Source organism: Corvus moneduloides, chromosome 1, assembly GCF_009650955.1.
Source record: "Corvus moneduloides isolate bCorMon1 chromosome 1, bCorMon1.pri, whole genome shotgun sequence".
Taxonomy (NCBI): domain Eukaryota; kingdom Metazoa; phylum Chordata; class Aves; order Passeriformes; family Corvidae; genus Corvus; species Corvus moneduloides.
In genome coordinates this window covers 162,295,788-162,319,772 of record NC_045476.1, presented here as the reverse complement: position 1 = coordinate 162,319,772, position 23,985 = coordinate 162,295,788, and the positions used below count along the sequence as shown (strand labels likewise).

General features: G+C 39.2%; 1 protein-coding gene across 12 annotated transcripts in view; it reads left to right on the top strand.

Annotated features, from left to right (window-relative positions):
• PTK2 (protein tyrosine kinase 2) overlaps positions 1–23,985 on the top strand; it is a 193,975-nt gene that overhangs the window by 129,318 nt on the left and 40,672 nt on the right. For 6 of the 12 annotated variants that reach the window (XM_032134352.1, XM_032134343.1, XM_032134285.1 and 3 more), the window contains 6 exons: positions 554–671; positions 7,211–7,241; positions 9,669–9,721; positions 18,214–18,297; positions 19,453–19,470; positions 23,141–23,197. In XM_032134352.1, the coding sequence (XP_031990243.1) occupies positions 554–671; positions 7,211–7,241; positions 9,669–9,721; positions 18,214–18,297; positions 19,453–19,470; positions 23,141–23,197 (361 nt within the window). The remainder of the gene's footprint in view (positions 1–553; positions 672–7,210; positions 7,242–9,668; positions 9,722–18,213; positions 18,298–19,452; positions 19,471–23,140; positions 23,198–23,985) is intronic. The other 6 variants (XM_032134311.1, XM_032134294.1, XM_032134320.1 and 3 more) reach the window with 2 other exon arrangements.

Genomic DNA, 23,985 nt, shown 5'->3' with positions numbered 1-23,985 from the left:
CACCAGAAAACAGTGGTAGAGCAGGATTGAGGGAGAGTGGCAGATCAGTGAAGAGGATGATGAATGTTGGTGGTATTAAAATTAATAGCTTGTCTGTGTGTCTCTCATCTCTTTTTCTACTGTACATATTTCTTCTTTGAAATTGGGAAGGGTTGTTTTTAGGCCAAGAATAAATTGCTGCAGAGGGCGGGGAGAAAAGATACCACCTGTAAGAATTTTAAGGAAAAAACAGCTCCTTCAGAGTTATCTTAATTACAAGCCTGAAAGCCATAGCACTTGTATTCAACAGTGATTTACACTTCATAAGCCCAAATTAACACTACATTTAGGTGGAGGGTTTTACCAACTGTGCTTTCTGGGCCTCCTGTTTGAAATTTGCTGCACAAAAGGCAAAGCAAGAATCTCTCTGGTGGTTCCCTGCTCACCCATATTCTTCTGTTTACGGTTTGCAGGCGTGTGTAAGGTTCTGATGCAATGACACAGCTGTTCCCCTCAGTGTTTGCAACTACAATAATTCCTCTTTGTTGGTGCCTTGTTTTTTTCCCTTCTGTAGCCTCTGACAGTGACAGCACCATCCTTAACCATTGCAGAGAACATGGCTGACCTGATCGACGGCTACTGCCGGCTCGTGAACGGAGCCACGCAGTCCTTCATCATCAGGCCTCAGAAAGGTAAGGAGAGCTTCATCCTCACAGCTGCTCAGAGGTTATTTTGCATTTGAATACAAGACAAGAGGTAGCAGCAGGACCCTCACTTGGAGGCTCTTTTCTTTCTGGGAGGAGCCATGAGAAACACTGATAGTAAATTGTCACTCCATCAAAAATTGCTTAGTGGTTGATCATTAAGACTGGTTTCAGTAATCCGTGCTTTACACTAATTCCAAACTTAAATTGAAGAAGTAAATTATAATAATTAAAGGCACTCCTGACAAGGGTGCGTTATCTCATAAAATGATTCCCTAATATACAACTGGAAATTCAGAGAGGTTGGTTAGAATGCATTTGGATAAGGTTCTGACTGGTGATAATTATGTAGTTTCTGCCTTTTCCTAGATACTCAAAACATCTCCATTTAAAAAATAAAAAATCTTGAGAGGTCTCATGAGTTTCTCTTATAAAGTAGAAGTAAAGCAGAGATACATTTTATAGTGTCTGTCAGTTGTTTTTGTAGCAACTCACCAGGTAGAAGCAGTGAGATGAGGTTACAGGTACACCAAGTTTTAGAGAGAATTTAATTAAATTTATTAGAATTTTCAGACAGCTTTAATTAATGAAAAAGTCTCAAGCAAAACTGTTTAAGAATGAAATTTTCTTCTTCCCTGTTGTTCTCCTTTTTGCTCGTGGAAATTCATCCGACTTTCCTGCTTTCTAAAACAACAAACTCTTTCCTTCTTCCCTCTTTGAAAGGGAAAGAAGAAAGGACATAAACTATCCCAGCATCTCTTCAATGTGAAACTGAGTCTCTTTTAGCCACGTTCTTGCTTTTTTCTGCCACAGGTTTTCCGTGGGGTCATGTTGTTAACATAATTCAGGTCTTTTCCAGGTCCATGTATAACATCCTGCCTGTGCATGGCTCAAAAAATCCCCAAACTTACATTTGGTCATTCAGTAAAAAAGAGATGTGATCTTCGGGTGTTAGATGTCTTGACAGCAAATGGCAATTGTTCAAATTATTCTTAAATTTGCATGGGTTTTGGTATTTCTGACCCTTAAGTGTGTGTGAGTGGCCTTTAGCTCCAACACAAGCAGCTAAGTTAAAACCTGTGTTAGTTGTGCAACCTTACCTCCACACAAATGAAAATCTTCCCTCTCCACACAAGTGAAAATCTTCCCTCAACACATACTTAGCTCTCCAAGCTAACCTGGTGCTCAACTCAGTGATGATGAACCATTGGTCCCAAAATCTGACACTAAAAGGATAAACTAGCTATCAGTGATAATAATAGTTTATTGTTCTAAAAATAAAATAGGCATCACAATCCAAGATCTTCATGTCACTAGACTTGTCTCTGGCTGTGATTATAGGCCTTTTGTGTCTCTTGTTTTCTGAGAAATCATGGTTTGGGGTTTCCTATAATCATTATTCACTCCCAAAACTTTCCTTCTTATGCCACTGGATTGGCTGTTTTCCAGCCTGAGCTGTTGTAGCCACAGTTGGTCTTCTAAAACTTTTTCATGTCTTTACACATGACCTCTTCCCTGAATTAATGGATAGCTCTGACTGTCTCTGCTTTTCCTTTAGGGGCACATGTGGACTTTGTTGGGTTCTTGCCACTTCCACACTGGTGGTGGTGCCCATCAGAATTGACTTGTTCATTTGCAGTTTTTCTTCCTAATTCCTGTCTTGTTCTGACCTTTCTTACCAGCAGCTGTTACGTCTTCTAGGCTCACTGAGCTCTCTGAGGGGCATTATCTCTGATTTGCCTGTGCCTTGCACTGAGGTTTGCTGGTAGGTGTGAATGCAGGATAAATCAGTGCATTTAATGCAGGGTGTTTATTTGTGTGCTATTCTTACAACACAGAAATTTAACATGGAGCAAATGAGCAGTGATTGAACAGGAACATCAGGTAGCACTTTGGGAATACTCCTCTTTATGTATACATGAAGAGAACCCCTCCAGTTAAAATAAATTCTGAGTTTCTTTTGTCTTGGGTTCCTTTTTTTGAAGTTCATAGCAATACTCAACATATACATTAATCATTTTATGGGAGAGCTGTCCCCATCATGATCTGCATTCCCAGATCCCTCCCACAGTGACCTTTGATTGTATAAGACACATCAGAAACAAATCATGAAGCAACTCTTGATCCCACAGATGTTTTATCCCCTTTTTGAGCTTTCCCATCCCTTCTTTGTTGTGAATTTACATTTATTGCAAGTGTCCTCGTAAATTGTCCTTCTTTATTACTAACAGAGCCTGTTTTTGTGAGACCTGTCATGCTATCCAGTAATGATCCAGTCCCTCTTAATTTGGGGAGAGCACTTGGTAATATTTAAGATGTGGACAGTATTTGGCATTTTCCCATTGAATTTGTTTTATTTTTCATAAATATTTTGATAGACCGGTCCCTTTAGACCAATATGGAAACGTTACACTTAATATTTTTATTTCCATTATCACACTTACCTCTTACAGGCCAAGAACACAAAAGAAAAAATTCATAAAAAGTTGAACTGATTATCAGCTTTTAGGTTATGGAGTGTTTATCACTCTCTACAACTACTTGAAAGGAGGTTGTAGCCAGATGAGGGTTGGTCTCTTCTCTCAAGTAACAGGACATGAGCAAACAGGCTCAAGTTGCTCCAGAGGAGGTTTAAATTGCATGTTGGGACAAATTTCTTCACCAAAAGGGTGGTTAGGCATTGGAACAAGCTGCCCGTGGAAGTGTTCAAAAATACCAAAACTAAATAGTTCATGAAGTTACTCATTTAAGTACTTTTTGTTTTGCACAGATTTATCCTGGGCATCATTTTCATTTTAATGGAATGGCAACATGTGTTTCCATTCTTAGGAATGCTACCTCTTTACCTCTGTTACCTCTTTAGTTTGACCCCTCACTGATTTTGCTTTCACAATAATTTCAGTCAGATGAGGAGAATTTACATTCCTCCTGGCTGGGGCCACTGGAGCTGCCTGGGACCTGCTGTGTCCAGCATGGAACTCTGCTCCGAGTGGAAACACCTGGACAATCCAGTGGAAACCCCACTACAGCCATGCATATCCCATTTCTTTAAAAGAATATAGAATTGGGCAAAATTGTTGTGGGTTTCAACTTGTGAAAAACAACATATGCCTTAACTGGGATGCTGTTAGTAAGAAATTTTGACTTCAGACCTGCAGGGGTACTAATGAATATTTGGTATTTTATTTGGGATATAAACTGTAAAAGGATGAGCACCAAGTTGGGCAGCAATGCCTGAAGTGAGCAGTTTGTATCCAGAGAGCGCGTAGGCGTCTGCAAGATCAGGAGTTCCATGCAGATTCTTTTTTTCTTTAATTATATCCAGTGATCGAGGAGGGGAAGAATCACAGAAGAATGACAGAATAGTTCAGGTTTGTGATACTTCTAAATTTCATCTAGTTCCAACCCCCCCTGCCACGGGCAGGGACACCTTCCGCTATCCCGGGTTGCTCCAAGCCCTGTCCAAGCTGGCCTTGAACACTTCAGGGATAGAGCAGCTACAGCTTCTCTGGACAACCCCATTACTACAACCTCTGTGCACCTCTGGTACTACTTAATAGTGCATGAGGTTTTTTTGATTCCTGGATGCCTTTTTGTGTTTGTTTTTTTTTTTTCCCAAACATCTGCCTGCTTTTTCAGTTTCCTTTGTCCTTTTACAGCCCTGCACTTGACACACATCTCCAGCAGCCGAGTGGGATGTGTTGTCCCTGTAGCCAGTCCCTCTGCAGGCACCAGGCTGTGGCTTCCAGGCAGTTCTGGGTGCTCCTTCCTTCTTCCCAGGGCTGAGCCTGCTTTGTCCAGATCTGTCAGCCCCATCAGCTCAGAGGACAAAGGTCCAGATCTGTTGCTCTGATGGTAATGAGCACAAAGCCTGTTATATCCGGTGGAATTCAGCTGAGGATGGTGAATAGGGAGATGATCAGGTGGAACGGTTGTGGATATGGTGGCCCCATGTGTGCTGCTCGGTTTCCCAATGGAGCTGGAAGCAAATAACTCATTTAACTTGGGTCAGTCTTTGCTTTTCTCTGTCTATCCCTGTTTTTTCCTCACAGTTTTCCAGACTGCTTCAATGCTTGCCACCTTTCCTTCACTTCCTTCACTTTTCCTTCAATTCCTTCACCTTTCTTTCACTTTTCATCTTCTTTGAGCTCATTGAATGCATCATGCTGCTACTCAACTTACTGTGTAAGACCACTTCTATTCACATTCTCCCTATCTCACAAAGTGCCTAGAAAGGATTTGCTCTTACAATGGAATCGAGATTTGGTTTTGTTATGATTTATTATGTTTTATTACGATCCTTGCTTTGCATTTTTCACTGATAGGAAGCTGTTCAAAAAGTGGAATGAAGGCTTGCAGGAACAGAATGAGATTCTCTTCCTTAAGGAAATTTAATACCACACTGGAAAGTCAGATTCTCTCTTTATCTCCTTTAGATCCTCTTTGATAGGTAGTATTTGACTTGGGCACACACTAGCAGTTGCCACCTGTGGTATTTCTCACTTTCTTAGGAGGCTGGAGGAGGGAAGAACAGTCAGATCTGATCTGAGCTCAGTACTTTGAACATATGAAGCATTGTGGCCCTGCAAGTATTATGAAATAATTCCTATCAAGTGTAATGAAATCATTCACTGATCTTTCTGAAGTCCCTAAATATGATACTCCACAAAAAAAAGCCCTAGGGGAAATTAAAATTCCATCTTTAGAATGCAGTTTGAATACTGTACAGTTAACATGCAATAGAGCTACATATTAAAGAGCAAGGAGAATTATTTTGAATAGCTGCTTATTAATTGTGCATCCATTACCTTGATTTAAAAATACAGAATGATAAGGTTAAATTTACAATTTAATGAAGTTCTTTTAACACAGAGGGAGACTCAATGTTCCACCAGTAACACGTGTGATTAAGCAGCACCATCTAAGCCTTAAATCCATTGCCAAGTGTAGGAGCAGCGTTGGAATAACCAGCAGTAGCAGCATAACTTGGTGTAAACCAGAACACAGGATGATTTCACAACTAATAACTGCCAGTTGTAGGTGTGACATAGAATTTAAGGTTCTTTTGAGTGTTCTTCACAGCCCTGGGGAGGTCTGCCTAGCAGTGGGCAGGCCTCTTGTGCCTGTTTCTTCAAACTTGATGTCCAGTTTTCCTCCAGGTTGAATCCTCTCGTGCCCATTACAGTCTCTCTTTTTTGGGTACCTGCACTCCAGTCTTTCATTGCCAGGCTGCACCTTCACGCCATTGGTCTCATATTTGTCACTCCACACTGCCTTGTAGGATCTTTGCCTTTTGTTTCCTTCCCCAAAAGGTATCGTTTACGCTAACATACCACAGTACCTTTATCTCGCACCTCCTTATATAATCTTACTGTCCTTGCTCTGCCCCCCAGTTTCAGGTGCTTGCTCTTGTCACTTTGCTGAGCTGCTCCACATCTTCCAAATTGCAGCTTCTGTTTTCCCTTCTTTTCTGCAACTTCCCTTTCAACATCCCCCATCAGACAGATCAAAACAGACTGATGGTGCTGAGCCAAATGGTGCTTTTCTACCTGTAGACAGCAAAAAAATGTACCAAAACAGTGTATTTTGCCACGTTGAGTGTGGCTTTTGGGTATCGAGCATTTCTCTGCTCAGTCCCTTAATACACAAAGCTGAGACTGTCATTTCCATCTATAATTTCTGGAAATTTTAATTTGTGAGAAAAGTGAGAATTTACATGATTTTGTGTAAACAGTGTATGTCATTATTTTCTGCAAGTGTGGCCATTCTCTCAGGAAACTTTATCAGAGCTACATTGATTTAGAGAGTGAAATATGATTTAATTACCCATCTTCTCTCCCTCTCTGCATACTCCAAATATAGTGAAAAGGTGTTTTGCTAAAGGATTAGTAACTTCCCCACAGGAATACCAAGTGTTTAATCAAATCCAATAGGAAAGAAACCCCTTGAATAGGTACATCCAAGCTTTTATACACATTGCCATTTTCAAAGAAAGACTGGCAAGGATTTGAATATAGTGTACAAAAAGCTGACTTACTCCCTGGCACAAAACATTATTATTCTATAGTCTCAACCCAGTGTGAAATCAATATGATAATATGTGCTTTAATGATTTATTTCAGTTGTCTTACTTGGAAATCCAAGTTGGATTCAATTGTTTTATTTATATGTTAGCACTTAGGACATCTTGGAGATAAAAGAAAAGCATTTCTTACTAGAGAGATGAGATAGTGTCACACCTTCTGCAAGTGATTTATTGGAGTTATTTGTTAAGAATAAAAAAGAGCTTTTATATTCTGTGTGTGTTGTTTCCTCAGATGAGAGTTTGCCTAAAGGTCTGTATCAGTGGGTAGAAGGAATTGTTGATATGCTGCTCTTTATATATGTATAGAGCATTCTTTGAATCACCTCCGTTTCCCTGAGAGGTTGTGATGATTATTGTTTCAGGCATGTATATATGTCACTTTGAGAGAGGTTATTTGAAAACTTGTAAAAGCTTTAATCCTGTTTTCTTCTTGTTTACACAGAAGGTGAAAGAGCTTTACCATCAATACCAAAGTAAGTTCTGTGCTTTCTTTTCTTATGTATTAAAAAAATGGTTTTGAAAAATAGTGATGCTTTCAGAACTTTCTGCATGTGTCTAACTTTTATTGTTGCTTTTGGATTCCAGGACAAATAGCAGGTAGGGCATAAAAGCCTCACAGCAGTGTTAAACTACAGGGATACCAGAAAGAAAATCTGAGACAAAAAGTGCTTAATGCATCCATCATATTTGACAATAACAAAAGCAGGATGTTTTGGAGAAGACTTGACTGAGATTCAGGCTATTTCTTTTGAGTCCATGAGTAAATTTAGTGTATAGGAGTGATGCTGAACAGTTTGTGAATTGTGGTTTCAATCTGTGAGTCAGTCTGTGGTCATCTTTTTCCTAATTGTCCCCTTTTTGGCTTATGTGAAATACAGAAAGTACTCTTTTTGCTGCTATCATAAATCTGTCATGTGTCCTTCTTTTAATAAAACTTCCATAATGGGGCCAGTTGAAGTTGGGATGTAGGTTCAGTGTAATAAAGAATAGCAGTTATTAAATATTCATATTGCATAGTAAATACCTCATTATTATTTTAAATATAGAAAAATTCTTCTCCAGTAAAATTGTGGATGCCTAGAAAACACCAATCCTATGTCAGGCAAACAGAGATGCGTTTTTTTCCCTGGTTGGTTTTATGGTGATACTTTATTAAAGGTGTGCTGAGACAAGTTACCTGCATCTAATAATTCTTAAAAATTATGCTAAGACACCTCTCTGCATTTTTATTCTTCCCAGACTTAAAGGTAAATAAGAATAAATTTCTGATTTAGCTCTGATTCAGACAATTCCTTCTGTTGTTGGAGTTGTTGGTCTCTAATGTAGGCAAGCCTTTAATCCTTCCGGGTGATTGTCTACTCCCCTGGTGTCAGTGGCTGGGTTTCCATCCTCTCTGGAAGCTATCATGTTTGTCTCACCTTTCCATGGGCAGTTCCTTGTTGTGGCCTCCTAAACTCCAGTCTTTAAAGCAAGACACTTTTTGGATTTTTTTTTCCTTTTTTTGTAATCTGACTGTTCTCAGTGGCCACATCCAAATTGAGTTTAGAGTCATACATCAGCAGTGTCCTCCTGGAACTTTATCAGGTGCTGCCACCCCTGTCCAGTAGCACGAGGTAACTGCTGAAAGACCGAGTGACATTTAGTGGTTGATGGTGTTTTACCTCCTTGTTTTTATTTTGGGACACAGGGGCTGTGCCTGCTTTGACCCAGTCACCTCATTTCTTCCTTTATTTCTGAAGAAGTTCAGAAGTATTTTTATTACTTTCTTAACTACTGGTTGGAGCATGGAATACAGTTTGTTCCTGAATTAGTGATTACACACAGGTTCTGCTGCAGCCCTCACTATTAGGCAGCTTTCTCATGCTGTAGAAAGAGAGAAGTTAAAATTCAGGGAAGAAAAGTTGAGGCTGGAAGCAGTAAAATCAGTAAATTTAGTGTGCACTCAAGAAGCAGGAAGACTTCTATTTACTTAAATAGGCACAAGTGAGAAACACAGAATAACATTCTAATTACATAAAGCTTAACCCTTATTTATTTGTAAGGATTTCTGGGGTAAAATAAAGTTTGAAGGAAAAGCTTCTTCTCATTTTTGGAGCAGTTTACCAAAACTAAATTTGTGCACTTGAGTCTGTTTAACAAGAGCACCACACATGCTCTGAGTTTGGCAGCAGAGCTTTTATCAAATACACAAAACTACCAACCAACAGCATCTTGCATCTGGGAAGATTTGCCTTTGACAGATGAAATTCCTGATTTCTGAAGGCATGAAGTGCAGTGCTCTCTTGACCATTGAAAATTTTGGTTATATATGTAAGTGATGAAAAATTGAGACTTCGTTAGAATTTTCTTTTGCACATTTATGTGTCATATAACATATACATAACATATACATAACATAGTGAACATTTATACATAATGCGCAATACATTTACACGTAATGAACAATATATAATATAGACATGACATAGTGAACATTAAAACATAGCTACATTTAAATGCAATTGGTTTTCTTTATTTAGCTGACATGTAAATTAATTCAAAATAGTCCAGGATAAGTAATCTTACAGACAGAAACTCAATTCACACTCTGTTTCCCACAGATCACACAGAAAGTAGAAGCACAGTCAGATTGCACGCATTTTGAAAGTGTGCAGTTTAGGTTTTGTTTTCCTTCAAATTCACTTGGTTTCTGTGAACCATACTAATTAAAAACCGCTCTGGCTCCCCCAGACGGGACGAAGTGGTAGATTCCTCTCTGCCTTCTCTCCCCCTCTCATCCTGTGGCTGGGGGAGGTGGCTCAGCCCTGCTAATTACAGTAGGTGCCTGTTGGGATGAATTCCCAGTGTTAGTGCCTGTGAAGAATGTACAGCATTCAGCGCTTCCAACCTCTGTTTTCCAGGCTGGCCAACAATGAGAAGCAAGGAGTGAGGTCTCACACAGTCTCTGTGTCAGGTAAGGCTCATCCAAACTCAGGACCCAAGTTCAGTTCTGGAGCTGGCAGATGTGCAGGCAGCTTTTCCACTCGCTGCTGCTCCAGGGCTACTGACTGCTCCAAAACTGGAGCTGTGCTGCCTTCGTAGAGCAGTTTCTAAAGAGAAACTTTTATGCAACAGCCACATCTGTGCAGTTACTTCAAAGCCAGGCTGCTTGTCAGTATTTCCACTTAACTTTGTGATGAAGTAGAATGTCGTCGGCTAGAAGTGAAATTACCTGAGTATGTGCTAATTGTGAAGGAGCAGCTTTGAAAAGGGAAAATATGCAATTAAATATTAATCGTTGCTTTACAGAAAGGAGAAACTTAATAGCTGTTTTTCTGTAGCTGTTTAGATAAAAGCATTTAAGTTTTGCTATTGAAAATGACAAGTTAATTGAAGGATGGGTATGTGAGGTAATACGTGTTATTTCTGTACCTTATAGGCTTCTAAGATTTCTCTAAGTTACTGTGGGGTTTTTTTTATGCTTGAGGGAGAACATTTTTCTGTTACAGAATCTTAAATAATTTTGAAGGATTGATTCAGTGTCTTAGTAGGAAACTGTATTTCTAAATGGGTATACAAGGGGTATATAAGGGGACTTTAATGCAAAAATGTTTCTATATTATGATCTATTCCTATAGGTTTCTAGTATTTGGCCACAAACTTGAGGAACCAATACTGTGACTCAGTGGATTTCCCACCCCTGACTTAGAGGGAGGCTTCAGCCCCACTTTAACATTTACATGTGCACTCAGTGGCAAACACTCAAAGCCCCAACACATTTCATACAATAAGGAGGAAAGACATGTAGACATTTGACTAATTTCCTGCTTCTCAGATTCCCTTTCCCACCCTTACCCACTTTTAAAAGGTGTTTCAGATTGACTCCTTGGCATAGGAAGCTCAAGTAAACAGACATGGCAAGAAAATAGGTGAGAGGGTCTGGAGTTAAAATGAGGATAAAGCTGTAGTGGGGTCATAGAGCTTCACCAGTTACTGTGGCCTCTTGGAGTCAAATAGCAGCTCTTCTTCCTTCAGTGCCTGTCAAGCAAGTATGGTAAATCAGGTAGATAAGAATAAAGCATGGGCAGCATGTTCTCTTTCGATTCTTATATATGTGGCTCATTTTAGCTGTTAAAAATGTGGAAATTTCTGAAGTGATTAACACTGTGCTTTTAATTATTCCACTCACCCTCAAAAAGGCTGATCTTCAGGATGAAAACATCATACTTTCTGCAGCCTCAAATTTTCACTCCTTCAGTTTTTCTGAGAATGCTGATAATACTTCTAATAATAAAACCAGTAATAAATGCTGACTTCACAATCGTTTCTTGTTGTCACTCTGACTTTACAAATTTAGGTATCTTCTGCTGATGTTCTCTGGCATTTCAGAGCACAAACACTTCTCTTTTAAAGCAGCATTTTGAAATTAGTATAGGGAAATCAGTTAGAATACCCCAGCTCTGGCATTCAGGGCATCACACGAAGGTGGACGAGGGGGAAATGAGAGCTTTGCTGTAGCACCACAGAAGAAGCAGAAGTTGCAGTGCTGGAGGTGAGCTGGTTGGTCAGGTGAATGTCAGGGACACTGAGCTGCAAAGCTGGCTCCTGTTAGCAGTGCAGTAAAATTAAACCAGAAAATATCATTCTCATTCTTGCCAATATCAAAATCAGAACCAATTAGGTATTAATTCTTGTGTTGTAGAAATGTTTTATATCTTTCCACAATAAAATTATTGTGCTTGATGCTTGTTTTTATACCATGTTACAAACCACTGGAAACACTAATAATGCTGGAATGGTTCAAACCAGTGCATTTAATATTCAATCTCAAGGGTTTGTTCTTTTTGTAATATAATGACAAAGAACATAAATACCTTTTTTGTTGTTGGGTTTTTTCCCCTCAAATTTATTTGAAATACATGGAGTATGTCATTGTATTAAATTTAAACCAGAGGCAGATTGCTGAGATTAACTCACATGACAGGGGTTATTCTCAGGAGCTGCTTTCTCTAAGAATCTCTTGAATCCCCAGAGGAATCAGTTTGCTATAAATGAAGTAATACTTGATGTAGATGTGGAGAAGTGTCACTCCTGTTGTCAGATGGAACTGATCCATCAGTGTGGAACAAGGGAGGCACCAGCCGTGCACGGTGCTCAGCTCAGCCCAGTCCCAGGTCAGCAGAGCCTGACAGCAGCCAGGGCAGAGCCAGCCGTGGGGGTGCTGCCGTGGGGTGCAAAACAGGAGCTTTTCTCTGGTGACATTGCAGTGGCTCAGAGCCAAAGGTTTCAGATAAGATGAGCTTTTGTAACTCTCTGACATCTGTTAACTGCTCCACGCCTTCGATGGTTTAAATCGTAAATTAATTCTGCTGTTTGATTTCACTGACATCACTCCCCTTTGTTTAGACCTCTCCTGATGCTGAAGATAAATAGCAAAAATCTAAAATAAAGATTCAGCAAAAAAATTAAGAAGTCAGGTATATTTATAGTATTAACACACTTAGTTCGAAAGGGAAGTTTTACAGTGAGTTCCTCGCCACAGTTTGGGGAAACCAGCAATATCCAAACCCAGTGTAAAACATGATTTGTTGGTCTGAAAGTTCAGGTATTTGTCTGAAGCTTTGCAGGTTTAAAAAGGAACCTGTTAGTGAAAGACACCTTGTCTTTTTGTAATATTTATTAACATACCTTGGAATATTTCTTGTCTAGCGAAGTAAAAACTTGGGCTTTTCCAAGTGCTCCAATATTCCAAAGCACACAATGATAGAAGGTTTGTAAATCCTCTTGATTTTTTTTTTTTCCCTCCTCTAAATAAAGGCCTTTTCAAACTAGTGAAGGATGAAGTTGGTTTCAGGAATCCAAAGCAGCAAATTTCTGGATCTGGGAATCTGTGTGTCACCGAACCAGGTTTCACCACACACCTTCTGCTGCTTCTGTTTCTTCTTATGTTGTCTACCTTGCTTCCTCAAATTCTCTGTTCCTGCGGTGGACACTGTGTGCATCTGAGATGCCTGCCAGATTTCCCCTCTTTTTAAAAGCATATTTGTGTGGGTATAACATTATAAGTAACTACAAATAAGCTAAATTAAATTAGTTGGATTTTAGATTTCTTTGGTAGTCATCTGATGTTTTGGCTGAAGCTGCTGTGATTCACCAGAAACAATGCATGTTTTTAGCTAATAAGTAATTGCAGCTTTTACCTCCTTCTCCCTCTGCATCTGTCTTAACATTAAAAAAGAGTTCTTTGTACTGAGCCATGAGTGTACACTCAGGAAATGGTAAGGCTAAACGATTTGCTCTGTGCAAATAGTATATCAAATGTGTAAAAAGCAGCACACCAGTTAACTGTAATTTTATTGACTGTATTTCCACTGTTTGGCTTGGAGACACCTTATTAAAATGCTCTGCTCTAGTCTAAAGGAACTTACTTTGGCCAGCAGTTTGTTTTTAAATAGCGAACATTAACCTTGGTAAGGTGATCTTACATTTCCAGATACACATATTTCCAAAAATAATAACTTACCCGGTCAATTATATATTACAAAAAGTTCTTCATAAAATGAAATCAGTACAGCAGTAGCTGCTTTCTCTCTTTTTACATAAATTCCTTCTGACACAGTTCTTTGGTTTCTTCTGCCCCTTCTGTGCTTATGTAAATATGACTAGGAAGAATAAATATGCTTTTGCATCCCTTGGCTAATCGCTGTGCCTCCTTTGCCCTAGAGAATTAATGAATTTTTTTAATCCTAGCTCAAATGCTACTTTCCATGCAGTGCCACAGAATATGACATTTCAGGCATGTGTGTTTCAGTGAGCATTGAACAAGCAGAGTATTGAACAAGTCTTGGCAGGTTTGTAGCAGTGCTGGGTTGATGGTTGGACTCAGTGATCTTAAGGGTCTATTTCAGCCTAAAGGCTCCTGTGATTCTAAGCAGCCCCTCCTGGCATTTGGATATTCAGGTACTGTTATAAAATGATGTTTTTGTGGGGCGGGAGCTGTGAGTGGGAAGGTGGCAGGAAGGGAGAGATCAGCTCAGTAGCCAGCACAAGGAATGTGTCTGAAGGGGCTTTTAGGATGTGCCACAGGGTTAGTCCTGGTTAAAGCAGGTGCTGATTTTACAACTTTAGTATGGGCTTATTTGGTGAAGGAAATTGAAAGGTCTCTGAAAATATGGTCCCTGTTTCAGCTGATAAAGCAAAGTGTTCAAGGCACCTGAGTAGCAAACCCCAGGACACATACCTTGAAGAGGGAACTAGGTATATTAAAGAGAAACTGGGTTGTTAATTCTGTTGCCCAGCTGGTGCAGCTGCTGTGACTAACATAAGCAACATTTTAAACTCAAAGGGGCATAGCTCTAAGTGCATCATGAAATGATGGTAGGAGTTTCTAACAATTCTAGTTGTGCCATTGCCTCTCTATCCCATGGTTAAGATATATTCAGTAACATGCCCCATGAAGGAGAAATTTGATCTCTTGGAACAAGTTTCTGTATAGGAGCTGAAGGATTTTAATATCCTGAAAGAGGGGCTTCTCATCAAATGTCCAGGTTCTGCTTTAAAATCACAAATTTGTAACATTATATTGTTGCACTTAAATCACACTGTGATTAACTCCTGATCCTGGCAGTGAAGTGAGAGTTCTTCTCTACGGTGCTGCTTAGGAGCAGATCCTGTTTGAAGGAGCTGCCAGTTTAGTAATGCCATTCAGCTGAAATTTCAGTTTGAATGGAAAAAAAATCCTGTTTTGAAGGAGGTAAGCCTGATTTAAGTGAGATTTTATCATGCAGAAAAAAACCTCTGTGGTATAGTTTGCGAGTAAAAGAGACTTTCAGGAGGTTTCCTGTAAAGCAGAAGCCAAATGTGAAAACACAACAAACAGGAGAGGAAAAAAAAAAATCTGTTCACCTGATGTCAGTGTTAACACCACTTCAAAGTGCTCTGAATGAAGGAGATGTTGGCATGTGAAAGGACCTATCTGTCCCAGGGTGAGGCTGATCAGCAGCAAAGCTGTGAGCAGGGTGGAAAGACAAATACAATTTTATTGAATCACTTCTGCTTGCAGAGCACAGTGCAAGCTCTGTGTCGCGATTCCTGTGCTCCAGATGAAGGTCTGCCCTGTGCCCAGGTCTAAAAGAGTTTCTTGTGTAGGACTTCTATTACTTAGTTCCTTTTGAGTTAGTTGGTGTGGAAAAAAAGTGTCCTTTGCTTGAGGTTGAAAAATTGGCAGTTTTTTAATGTCCGTTTTCTCAAGACGCTCTAAAAGCTGAGAAGTGTAAGTAAGTTTTTAGATGAAAAAATGTATCTTAAACACTTAGGACTGTGTCACAGCTCAGCTGTGTTGTACTCCACAGCTCACTTCTGAAAAGAAAGACTGAGAGTCTTGCCATAAATTACATAGTTACAAATTCAAATTAAGTAGTTATTAAGTAATTTGAGGAATATAAAGACTTTGTTAGAGCTGTAGCTCTGCCATATGGTCCCAGCACTGGGAGACATTCAAGCTTAAGGTTTACTGCAGATTAATTTTACAAACCTTGAGCAAGTCATTAGTCTCCAGGTTCATGGAGGAGGGAGTTGCTTCTTAACTCACCCAGCTATTTCACTGATTAATATGATAATACAGTTGAAAATGCCCTTAATGCTAATAAATTGCAGTATTTCAAATTCCCATGACAGTTGAATAGACTGGTGCTGTTACTTTTTTCTATTTTATTCTGACTAAAAGGCTTCTTTTCATGCTTAAAAAGACCAGAATGAATTGTGGTAACATTCTAAAGAGATTTCTTCCATATCAGTGTACAGGAAGTTCCTGCATGGATTCCATCAGCCTGTGGTGCTGGTTAAGGAGTTCTTACTCTCCTGTGCTCCTCATTTGTGAGCCTCTCATTGCATTTGAGCAGACACTTCTGCTTTGCAAAGAGTGGCAGTGTAGTATGGCTGGAGAAATGTTCCATGCAGGTTTGGGGGTTTGTTGTTTGTGTAGAAACATATTTGATGTGACAACCCCATAGTGCTCATTTTAGTTCAAAAGCTCAAAAATCAATAGATTTATTCTTTCTGCAGGTTTTTTTTCCAGAGTTTTTCCTTAGACTGGTTTAAGAATGTACAACCAAAGTAGAATGGGATATTATCGGGTTCAGCCTTCCAGTATTTGCTATCAGCTCATACAAGGAGCTCCAGTAGTAACTGTCCTGTAAACAAAGGGCAGTAAAAGCCTGGTTTCTTTCTTTCTAACATAGTTACTGCATAGCAAGTGATTTTTGCCTTATTTTTGCCTTTTTTTTTTTTTTTTTAACACAATAATTTTAGTGAATACTGAGTAGAAGAACTAAATAAGTAAAGAAGTCCTATGCAGTTTTCAGCAGCATTCTTGAGCACCAGTGATGTCCCAGCTGGAAGCTGGTGAGGAATGGTGGAAATCCTTCTTAGTAGTATTCATTTCATTAAGGTATTTTCTAGACTTCTGGGAAAGTGATGGGGCTTCTGTTTTTAAAAGTTTAAAATCAACTCATTCAAATCAACTTTCTTCTGTAGGTAGACTTGCAGATGTGGTAAGTTTAAGACATCTTCATTTAAAGCATCTTGCATTCAGTGTGACAAAATAGTTGAACAAACTTCAGACAGTAAATCATAAAGGCAGAGTTTGAAAGGCAAGGGAAGAGTAAGACCATCACATCACAGGGCATCAGGGCATGCACATGAGGAATTAAAAACACCTTTGCCTTTGCAGTGTTCCCTTCATTTGAAATAGGTTAGTCAGGTTTCAGCAGCTTCTGCCAGCCACCTATCAGTGTGAGGGTGAGCAGCATTTCAGCACTTCAGGCTTAAATTAGCTCTGTAGCCTGAGCAGACAGGTCAGGAGTTGAAACATCTCTTTCCTTTTAGATGGCTTGCAGTGACTCTATACCTGTTCTTCTGTTTCAGTACAGAGTGTTGGGTTCCCTCATTCTCATGTCAACACCTTTTCAGTAGTTACTTAAACTAGGTGCAGTATTTTTTCCTTTTCTTTCGTAGTATATCGGAAGCTTTTTTTGAGTGTTACCTGAGGCTTGTGCTAGAATGACAGTGCTGAAAATTGTCTGTCGTGATGTTAGGAAGAGAAGTCCCTTTGGGAGTATCAAGGGGGAGAACTCAGACTGTTCCCCCTTAAATTGTCTTAAACCAAGACAAATGGAAGTACTGATACACTGAGTCAAGCATTTTGCCCTCTCCTTGCACCTCTTTCAGTTTTTAACACTGAATCTGATTAATGTTCTGTCTTTCTTTCTGATATGAGCATTTTCCCATTAGATTAATGAATCCTGTTTGCTCCATCACCCAGCAGTTTTTATGATGTTTTTGTTGGTTGTTGAAGTTTTTTTGTTAAAATGTAATTCTCCTTTTCTACCTTTCCTGCACTCTTCCCACCACTGACTGGTTCACTGTCCCAGTAGCTGCTGCTGTGGTACTGGGCTTCTCTTTTAACACCTGAACCCCCAGCCTATGTAACTCCAAGTGGCTGGACCTCACTCTTGAGTTTTGGCTGTGAAGAGCTACCAGCAGCAGGATACAGGTTTTTTATTTAATTGGCTTTTTAAACCACTTCTCACATTTCCTTAGAGAGAGGAAAAAGGGGGAAGCAGAGAGGAGCAAACAGGTAACAAGAGAAATAAAAGGAGCAGGTATCCTGAGGTGCTGAGTGTCATCTTGTGTCCTTTCTCACCTCATGGAATCAGTTGTGGCTTCTTTGTATTTTTTCCTACTCCACAATTTCCCTCGTCCTGATAAGCGTTCCTGATAAGCACTTTGCTAAAAAATGCAGTGGGGTGACTGGGAAAGGGGGCAGTGAGGACAGTGCTGTGGGGTGTTCACCCAGAGATCCTTGCAGAGCTAGAATATCCATTGGCAAGGCAGGTCTGCACTGGAAATAAGACACCAGTGGCAGATTTGAGATCATAAAATCTGTCAGTGCTGTATTTCAGGAGATAGAGAAACCATGTTTTTTCATGTTCTGTGTAACCCTGCTATGTGAAATACTTCCTTTGTGTTGTTTTAAGGGTTCAGATAGTCAATACATACATGTTTAAGTCTGGTGGCTGCCACTTGAACTGGAATATAGCTGTAACACCATCTGACAGAATTTAGATGGGAACCTTGGAAAAGCAGGTTGCATTTCTGGGGTAGACAATATTCTTTGTGTTGTTGATGAATGGTCTTCATAGTTGACAAAAGCTGACTTTTTAATGGGTTCTAGTCTCACTTTTAAAAACTGAAATATGAATTACTGTAGAAAGGAATTTGAAGGAAAATACCAAAAATGCTTTAGAGTTTCAGCAACCTTCGTATTTTCATTTGGGTATACAGAATTGTAATGTAAACCTTTATGTTCGTTCATTGTAGATGTTCTCTTCAGTCTCTTCTCTTTTATTTCCAAATAATTTGTTTCTGTTTTTTTTTTCTCTTTCCTTTTCTTGCCTCTTTGTAAAGGAGTCAATCACTGTCAGCATAAAGTAAAGAAAGCTAGACGCTTTCTGCCTTTCGTCTTCTGTGCCCATGAGTCGCCGCCCAAGGGTACTGCTCTGCTCTTTGTCTAGGCTGCCTTATTAACCCAAAAGCTGGATATACTAACTCAGTTACTGTTTGTAAACTACTTTAGCCTCCGGTAAACAGAGTTCCAAGAATAATTTCCTTATGTTTTCCTCCTGTTGGATTGGATTTGTGTGCAGCATCACCAGCTTGCTGGTCCCCGTTTTTATGGGGAACTTGTTTTCGAGCATCATATGCTACAATGACAAATATAATAAATTATTTTCTTTGTTTAGTTACGCAGCCCTTGTCTGCTGTCTTTTTTTTTGTTAATATATTTTGACTTCATTCTTGGACCCCTGATACAGCATGCTTATGGATGAAACAGAATAGCAACAATAAGCATCAGCTGAGATCACTTTGAATTAAACACAGAATACAGTGATGCTTTTGGCTGCGTACTGGTCCAACCCTGGTCTGGACCAGTTTGGCTTTATTAGGGGTAAGAAGAATTTCCTATTATCTATAAAATCTGTCTAAAATACTTGCCTTAGCTTGTGCTGTGGAGTTTGGTGTGCAGTAGGGCTGCTGCAGTACACGTGGAATCCAGTGTCTGTTTGAAATCTTCCTTGTAGATTTGCTCCCTTTCCCATAGTTTAAATTTCAGCCTTGTACAACTGCGCAATGCTCTGTGTCATTAAAACTTAGATGGTTCCATTTCTTACTCATGTCTTGGTGATGTCTCAGGAGTGCATTTCTTCTGGGAGGGTCAACACCAACTCTGCTTATCCAAAGTCCTCAGTGTATGTGCAGAGTCAAGTTCAGCCAACTCATACGGCTGTAGGAGAACTGCTTTAAAGTATTGAATAAACCTAGAAATTGACTTTTCTTAGCAATGCATTAAAATAACTAGTTCCAGTTCCAAATTTAATTTTTGGGTACCTTTGTGTTTGAGAGTCATTAACTCTGTTTCATCATAAAAGCTTCTTAGAGTGTATCTCTGTCCCTTGGGTTTTAGGTGAGAAGTCTTAAATTCTGCTACTTTTCTGGTTTCTCTTGAGTCAGGTATATAAGATAACTACAGTCTGAATACTTTTGGATTACTCATGAATTTAATAGTGTATTTTCCCCTCCCCCTTCTCTGTCCCCTCTCTCTCCCCCTCTTTTTTCTCTCTCCTTGCATGCCACCTGGATCTGCAGATGAAATTAGTGGGGACGGTAATATGTTTTCTAGTCTGTGTGTTACTAACGTGCAATATGCAACTCTTATCTCCATATACCACTTAATGCACTTTTCAGTAATACATTTTATACAGCTTTTAATGTTAAAAAGTGGTCTGCTTTGGGTATTAGATGATAAATACTGTACTTTACAGGCTGTGCAACTAATGCTTTCTGCTAAGCTGGAATTGGAAAAGGAAAAATTCTATTTCAAACACACAAGGATGTGGTGGTGCATGTGTTTGCAATGAGACTTGTGGCATGATGCAAAGGTTTAGAGGTTTGCAAGAGTGTCCAGTTTGATTAAAATGGTTATATCATCATTAATTTGGTCAGTTGGTGAGATCAGTGGATGTAACACCTGAGAAATGAGTCTACTGAGTAATGCTTTAAAGGCATCAAAGTGCTCCTTGCATTAAAAGAATCTGTACAAGATAGATTAATGCAGATAGAATACATGAATATGAACCAGGTTTCAGCTATTCAAACTAATTATTTCAAAGACAGATTTTAATGTTTGGGGTTAAAAAAACTTTGAAACTTACTACAGAATATTTGACTGCTGCAGGCTTCGTAAGTCTTTTTTCCTCTGAAATCAAGTTGGGTTTTGGTTTTATAAAAGAGATTTTTAGCTATTTTTCTAAAGGATTCCATCTGATGTTGGGAAAGAATCAAACTGCTGCTACTGATAGCATATGTATCTTTATTCTTCTAAGTAGGAGGCACTAAAAGGGCATAAAAGCAATATGCAAAAGAGGGCGATAAGAGGAAATAGAGATCACGTCTTGTGACCTTCCTTTCAGTAAAATGTGAAGGGGGTATATTAACTTTTCATCTCCTTTCCTTCAGATATAAACTAAATATTAAACCACATAGTTTCCTTTCTTTTCTTAAACATCAAAAGGACATTTTTTGTGTCATAAATTTAAAAATTTTATTTCAGATACTACCCCTACATAGCTTTTTATTGGAACTTACCTTCTTTTATAAATTACAAGCTTCGATAGATAGGAAAAATGATAAAAAAGGGAAGTTCAAAAGTGTGGTTAAGGTCATGGATTAGCTATTATGGGTTTAATAGCCTAGGATGTTTCTCCCTACAGTTCAATAAATGCATTCAGACTTAGTAAAGCTCAAATTGGCTCATTCATGTGTGTGACCACCAGTACCTTTTCCTGAAAGCAACTGTTCATTTTGCCATCTCCAAGAATCATAACAAGTGATGGTGCTGGGTTTAAAAATCCAGGAGGACAGCAATGATGAGCCCTGTTGTTAAATCTGAGTTTTTCTAGACTTGCCAAGGACATCTGGAATTGCTATTTCATTGGGAGTTTTCAGCTGTTGGGAGTGCTGTAACACATCCTCCTTTGTGGAGCAGCCTGGAGAGCCTTGCCCAGCTCAGTTTTGCTTTAGGCTCCGTGTAGGTTCTGGAGTATCTCTAAGCAGACACAGTTCTGGATTTAGGAGAACTGGTTAGAGTCTCAGTCTATGATTAATCCTGGGCTCAAGCCCCTCTGTGAGGGAGGTCAATTCTCTTTAATTCAGAACACTTTGAGTCTATCAGTGTGGATGCCTTGACTGAATTTTCCTCTTAATTCCCAGACACAATGCCAGATATATAAATGAATTAATTTTTTATATATTCCTCTCCAGAGTGCTAAATGTGGAACAAGAAATATTTGTGTAGTGAATTGTGTACATTTAATTTATTTGGCTTGATTATGAAGACACTTCTGGTTTCATGATGGCTTTGGGCAATGTATCAAAACCATGTAAAGTGCTCTGTGCTGTTCTGAGAATGCTTTTAGTATGAATTAACTCATTAATTTAAAACAGAGAGATGAACAAGCCCTGCCATTGATCACATTCTGAAAGCACTGTTCTGTAACCTACTGTGACAAGCGTGCGGGTTTTTTTAAGTGGCACCAGTTCTGGTTTCCAAACTTTGAAAATTTTTCTTAAGTATGCTTAAAATAGCTTTCATCCAGCCCATTTTTCAACATAGATAAAGAACTTTCTGATACTCTCAACAAAATCCTATCACAATATTAGAAGGAAGTAGAGTGATTTATCCCCATCATGTTGGGGATTTTTTTTTAAAGCTTATTTTTACAAAAAACATTAGTTTATAATGTAGGGAAGAAAATATAATACCAAGAAAGAGATAAGTGCCTCTGGAGCGTGCTGCCTGTTCGGAATTGTGCACTGTCTTTATAATTTACTGCATTTTTATTAGGTGACTTGTGTTTTGCTATGTCCCAAATAGAAATTGCTGAGCAAAAATTTAACTAACATGGAATTTCCCAGTTCTGCTTTTACAACACCCGGCATATTCCTACAGGAGTTCAAAAGAAAAACCAGCTTTAATTTTATTTAAGTAGTAAAAAACTAGGATCATAAAATTGCACTAACTCCCTGAAGTGTGTTGAACTTCAAAGGTTATAGGCAGCCTGTAGTTTCCTGATCATTGAATATTCAGTTTGCCTGAAAACTGAGCCTCTTGCTTATCTGTGTGTGTAGTGTTGATGAGCCTTGCTCTGGTGTCAGGGTTGGCTTGAGCTGAGGGACCATCCCATCCTTTTTCCCACTCACTGTAACTTTGTCCCAGTCCAAGCCATGGCTCTAGAAACGATGCCAGGGAGCTGTAGGGATGTATCCATATGCTCCAGGGCAGATGGGGGAAAAGGGGGAGGAAATAATGGCTTCCAGAGGCTTTCCAGTGTGTGATCATCTGAAACCAACCACGAAAACTAGGGTTGAAATTACTCAGTTTTGAGAACTTCTCTTTGCATTTGAAGTTGGTGAGTAGAATTTGACAGCCTTGAAGTAAAAAATGAACCCACTGTTGTGGACTGGCTTTAAAACCCCTGGAGGAATTGATCTGACCTTTAGGAAATGACCTGCACACACACTGGAAGTTCTTTAGGGCAAGAACCTTCTGATGTGACTTGACACCATTTAAACCATTTTGAGAACAGATGATGTAAAAGTTGCAAGTTTTAAACAGAGGAAGAAGTGCACTGTCATTTTTCTGATAATTTTGGGAAGTTGTTTCCAAAACCTGTCCATGAAATCTTGATTCTTGACAGCAAAACTAGTGGTGAATCTCCACTAAACAAATAAAATTGCAAGACAAATGGTTGTGAGAGTGTGGCTTTAAAAGGTCTTTGTGCTCTAGAAGACTCTGGGGTAAATAACTCACCTGGCCACACTGACAGTAAGGGGATGCTGCCCTGGAACATCATTGGTGTCTTCTGCCTGTTTGACGTAAAAAATAGCAAACTGTTATTCACACTTTATTGAAGGTAAAGCAATTTAACTCATTAATAGTTTTTTCTTCTTACTGCAATGGAATTCTCTGTTAGAAAGATTCTAAGTCAACAGTTTAGATGGGTCCCAATTGCAAAACTTGAACTTTTTTGAATACAAATGAATCTCCCTTTTCTTCTTTGTTGAGTGTATCTATGTGATGTAATAAAATTGGCACTGAGATCATTATCATACCATGAATTATGCATGAGCAAGTTTTAGTCATGCTGTGTTAAATGTGACCCAGCAATGCTGAACTTGGGGGTTGGGACATACCAGCCTTGATAAATTGGAGATGTTGTTCTGGAGAATTGTTTTCATCTGCTTTTCCCAAAACTCTTCAATTCCTCCTTTGCAGAGACTGATGACTATGCAGAGATTATAGATGAAGAAGACACTTACACAATGCCCTCAAGTAAGTGCCGTGGTTAACTTGGGAACTTTCCTATCCAAAAGCTTCCTTGGTTTAGCAGGAACTGAAATATTTCAGCCATATTTAATAAATGTGCAAACAAAATGTTCTGGTTTCCTGCTATCTGTGATTTCACAGTGAAATTCTTTTTTTATCACAAAATGTGGATTTTTTTTGATTGTGATGCTGAACATAACACTTAAAGATTGGATAAGATCTCTGTGATAAGAGCAAACAATGTGGCAAGCTCTGTGCATTGCTGTTTGGCTGTATCTCACCTTGCTCTGTGACAGACATGGCACTCTCCAATTCCACGAGAGAGGAAAACTCAATTGTACCACATGCAATTTTGTTAAAGATGAAAGACTTGGGGAACAAAAACAAAAATTCAAAGTTCTGCTGAGTCTTCATCTTTGAAGTAAAAGCAGTGGTGCTGTAGCCACCACAAGGATTTTGTGTTACAGCCTGTCTGAATTGTGATACAATCCTAAACTGTCAAGGCCAGTTCATTTAACGTGAAAGTCCAATATTCTGATTTTAAAAGCTGCATCTGGGAAATTCCAGTTGCATTTGGGCAACCAAGGATTTCTCTGGAAGCAGACAATCCATTGATGCAGAATCCTGCCAAAACATTGGGTTTGGTCAGTGTGAGAGGGGAGGATGGTGCTGAGCTGGGGGCACGTTCTGCTGAGGGACCATGAACTTACACGGATTTCTGAGCTCACCATGGGGCAGAATGTTTCATGATCACTTCAGTGTTCACAGCATCGTTTCCACTACTGTGGAAAATC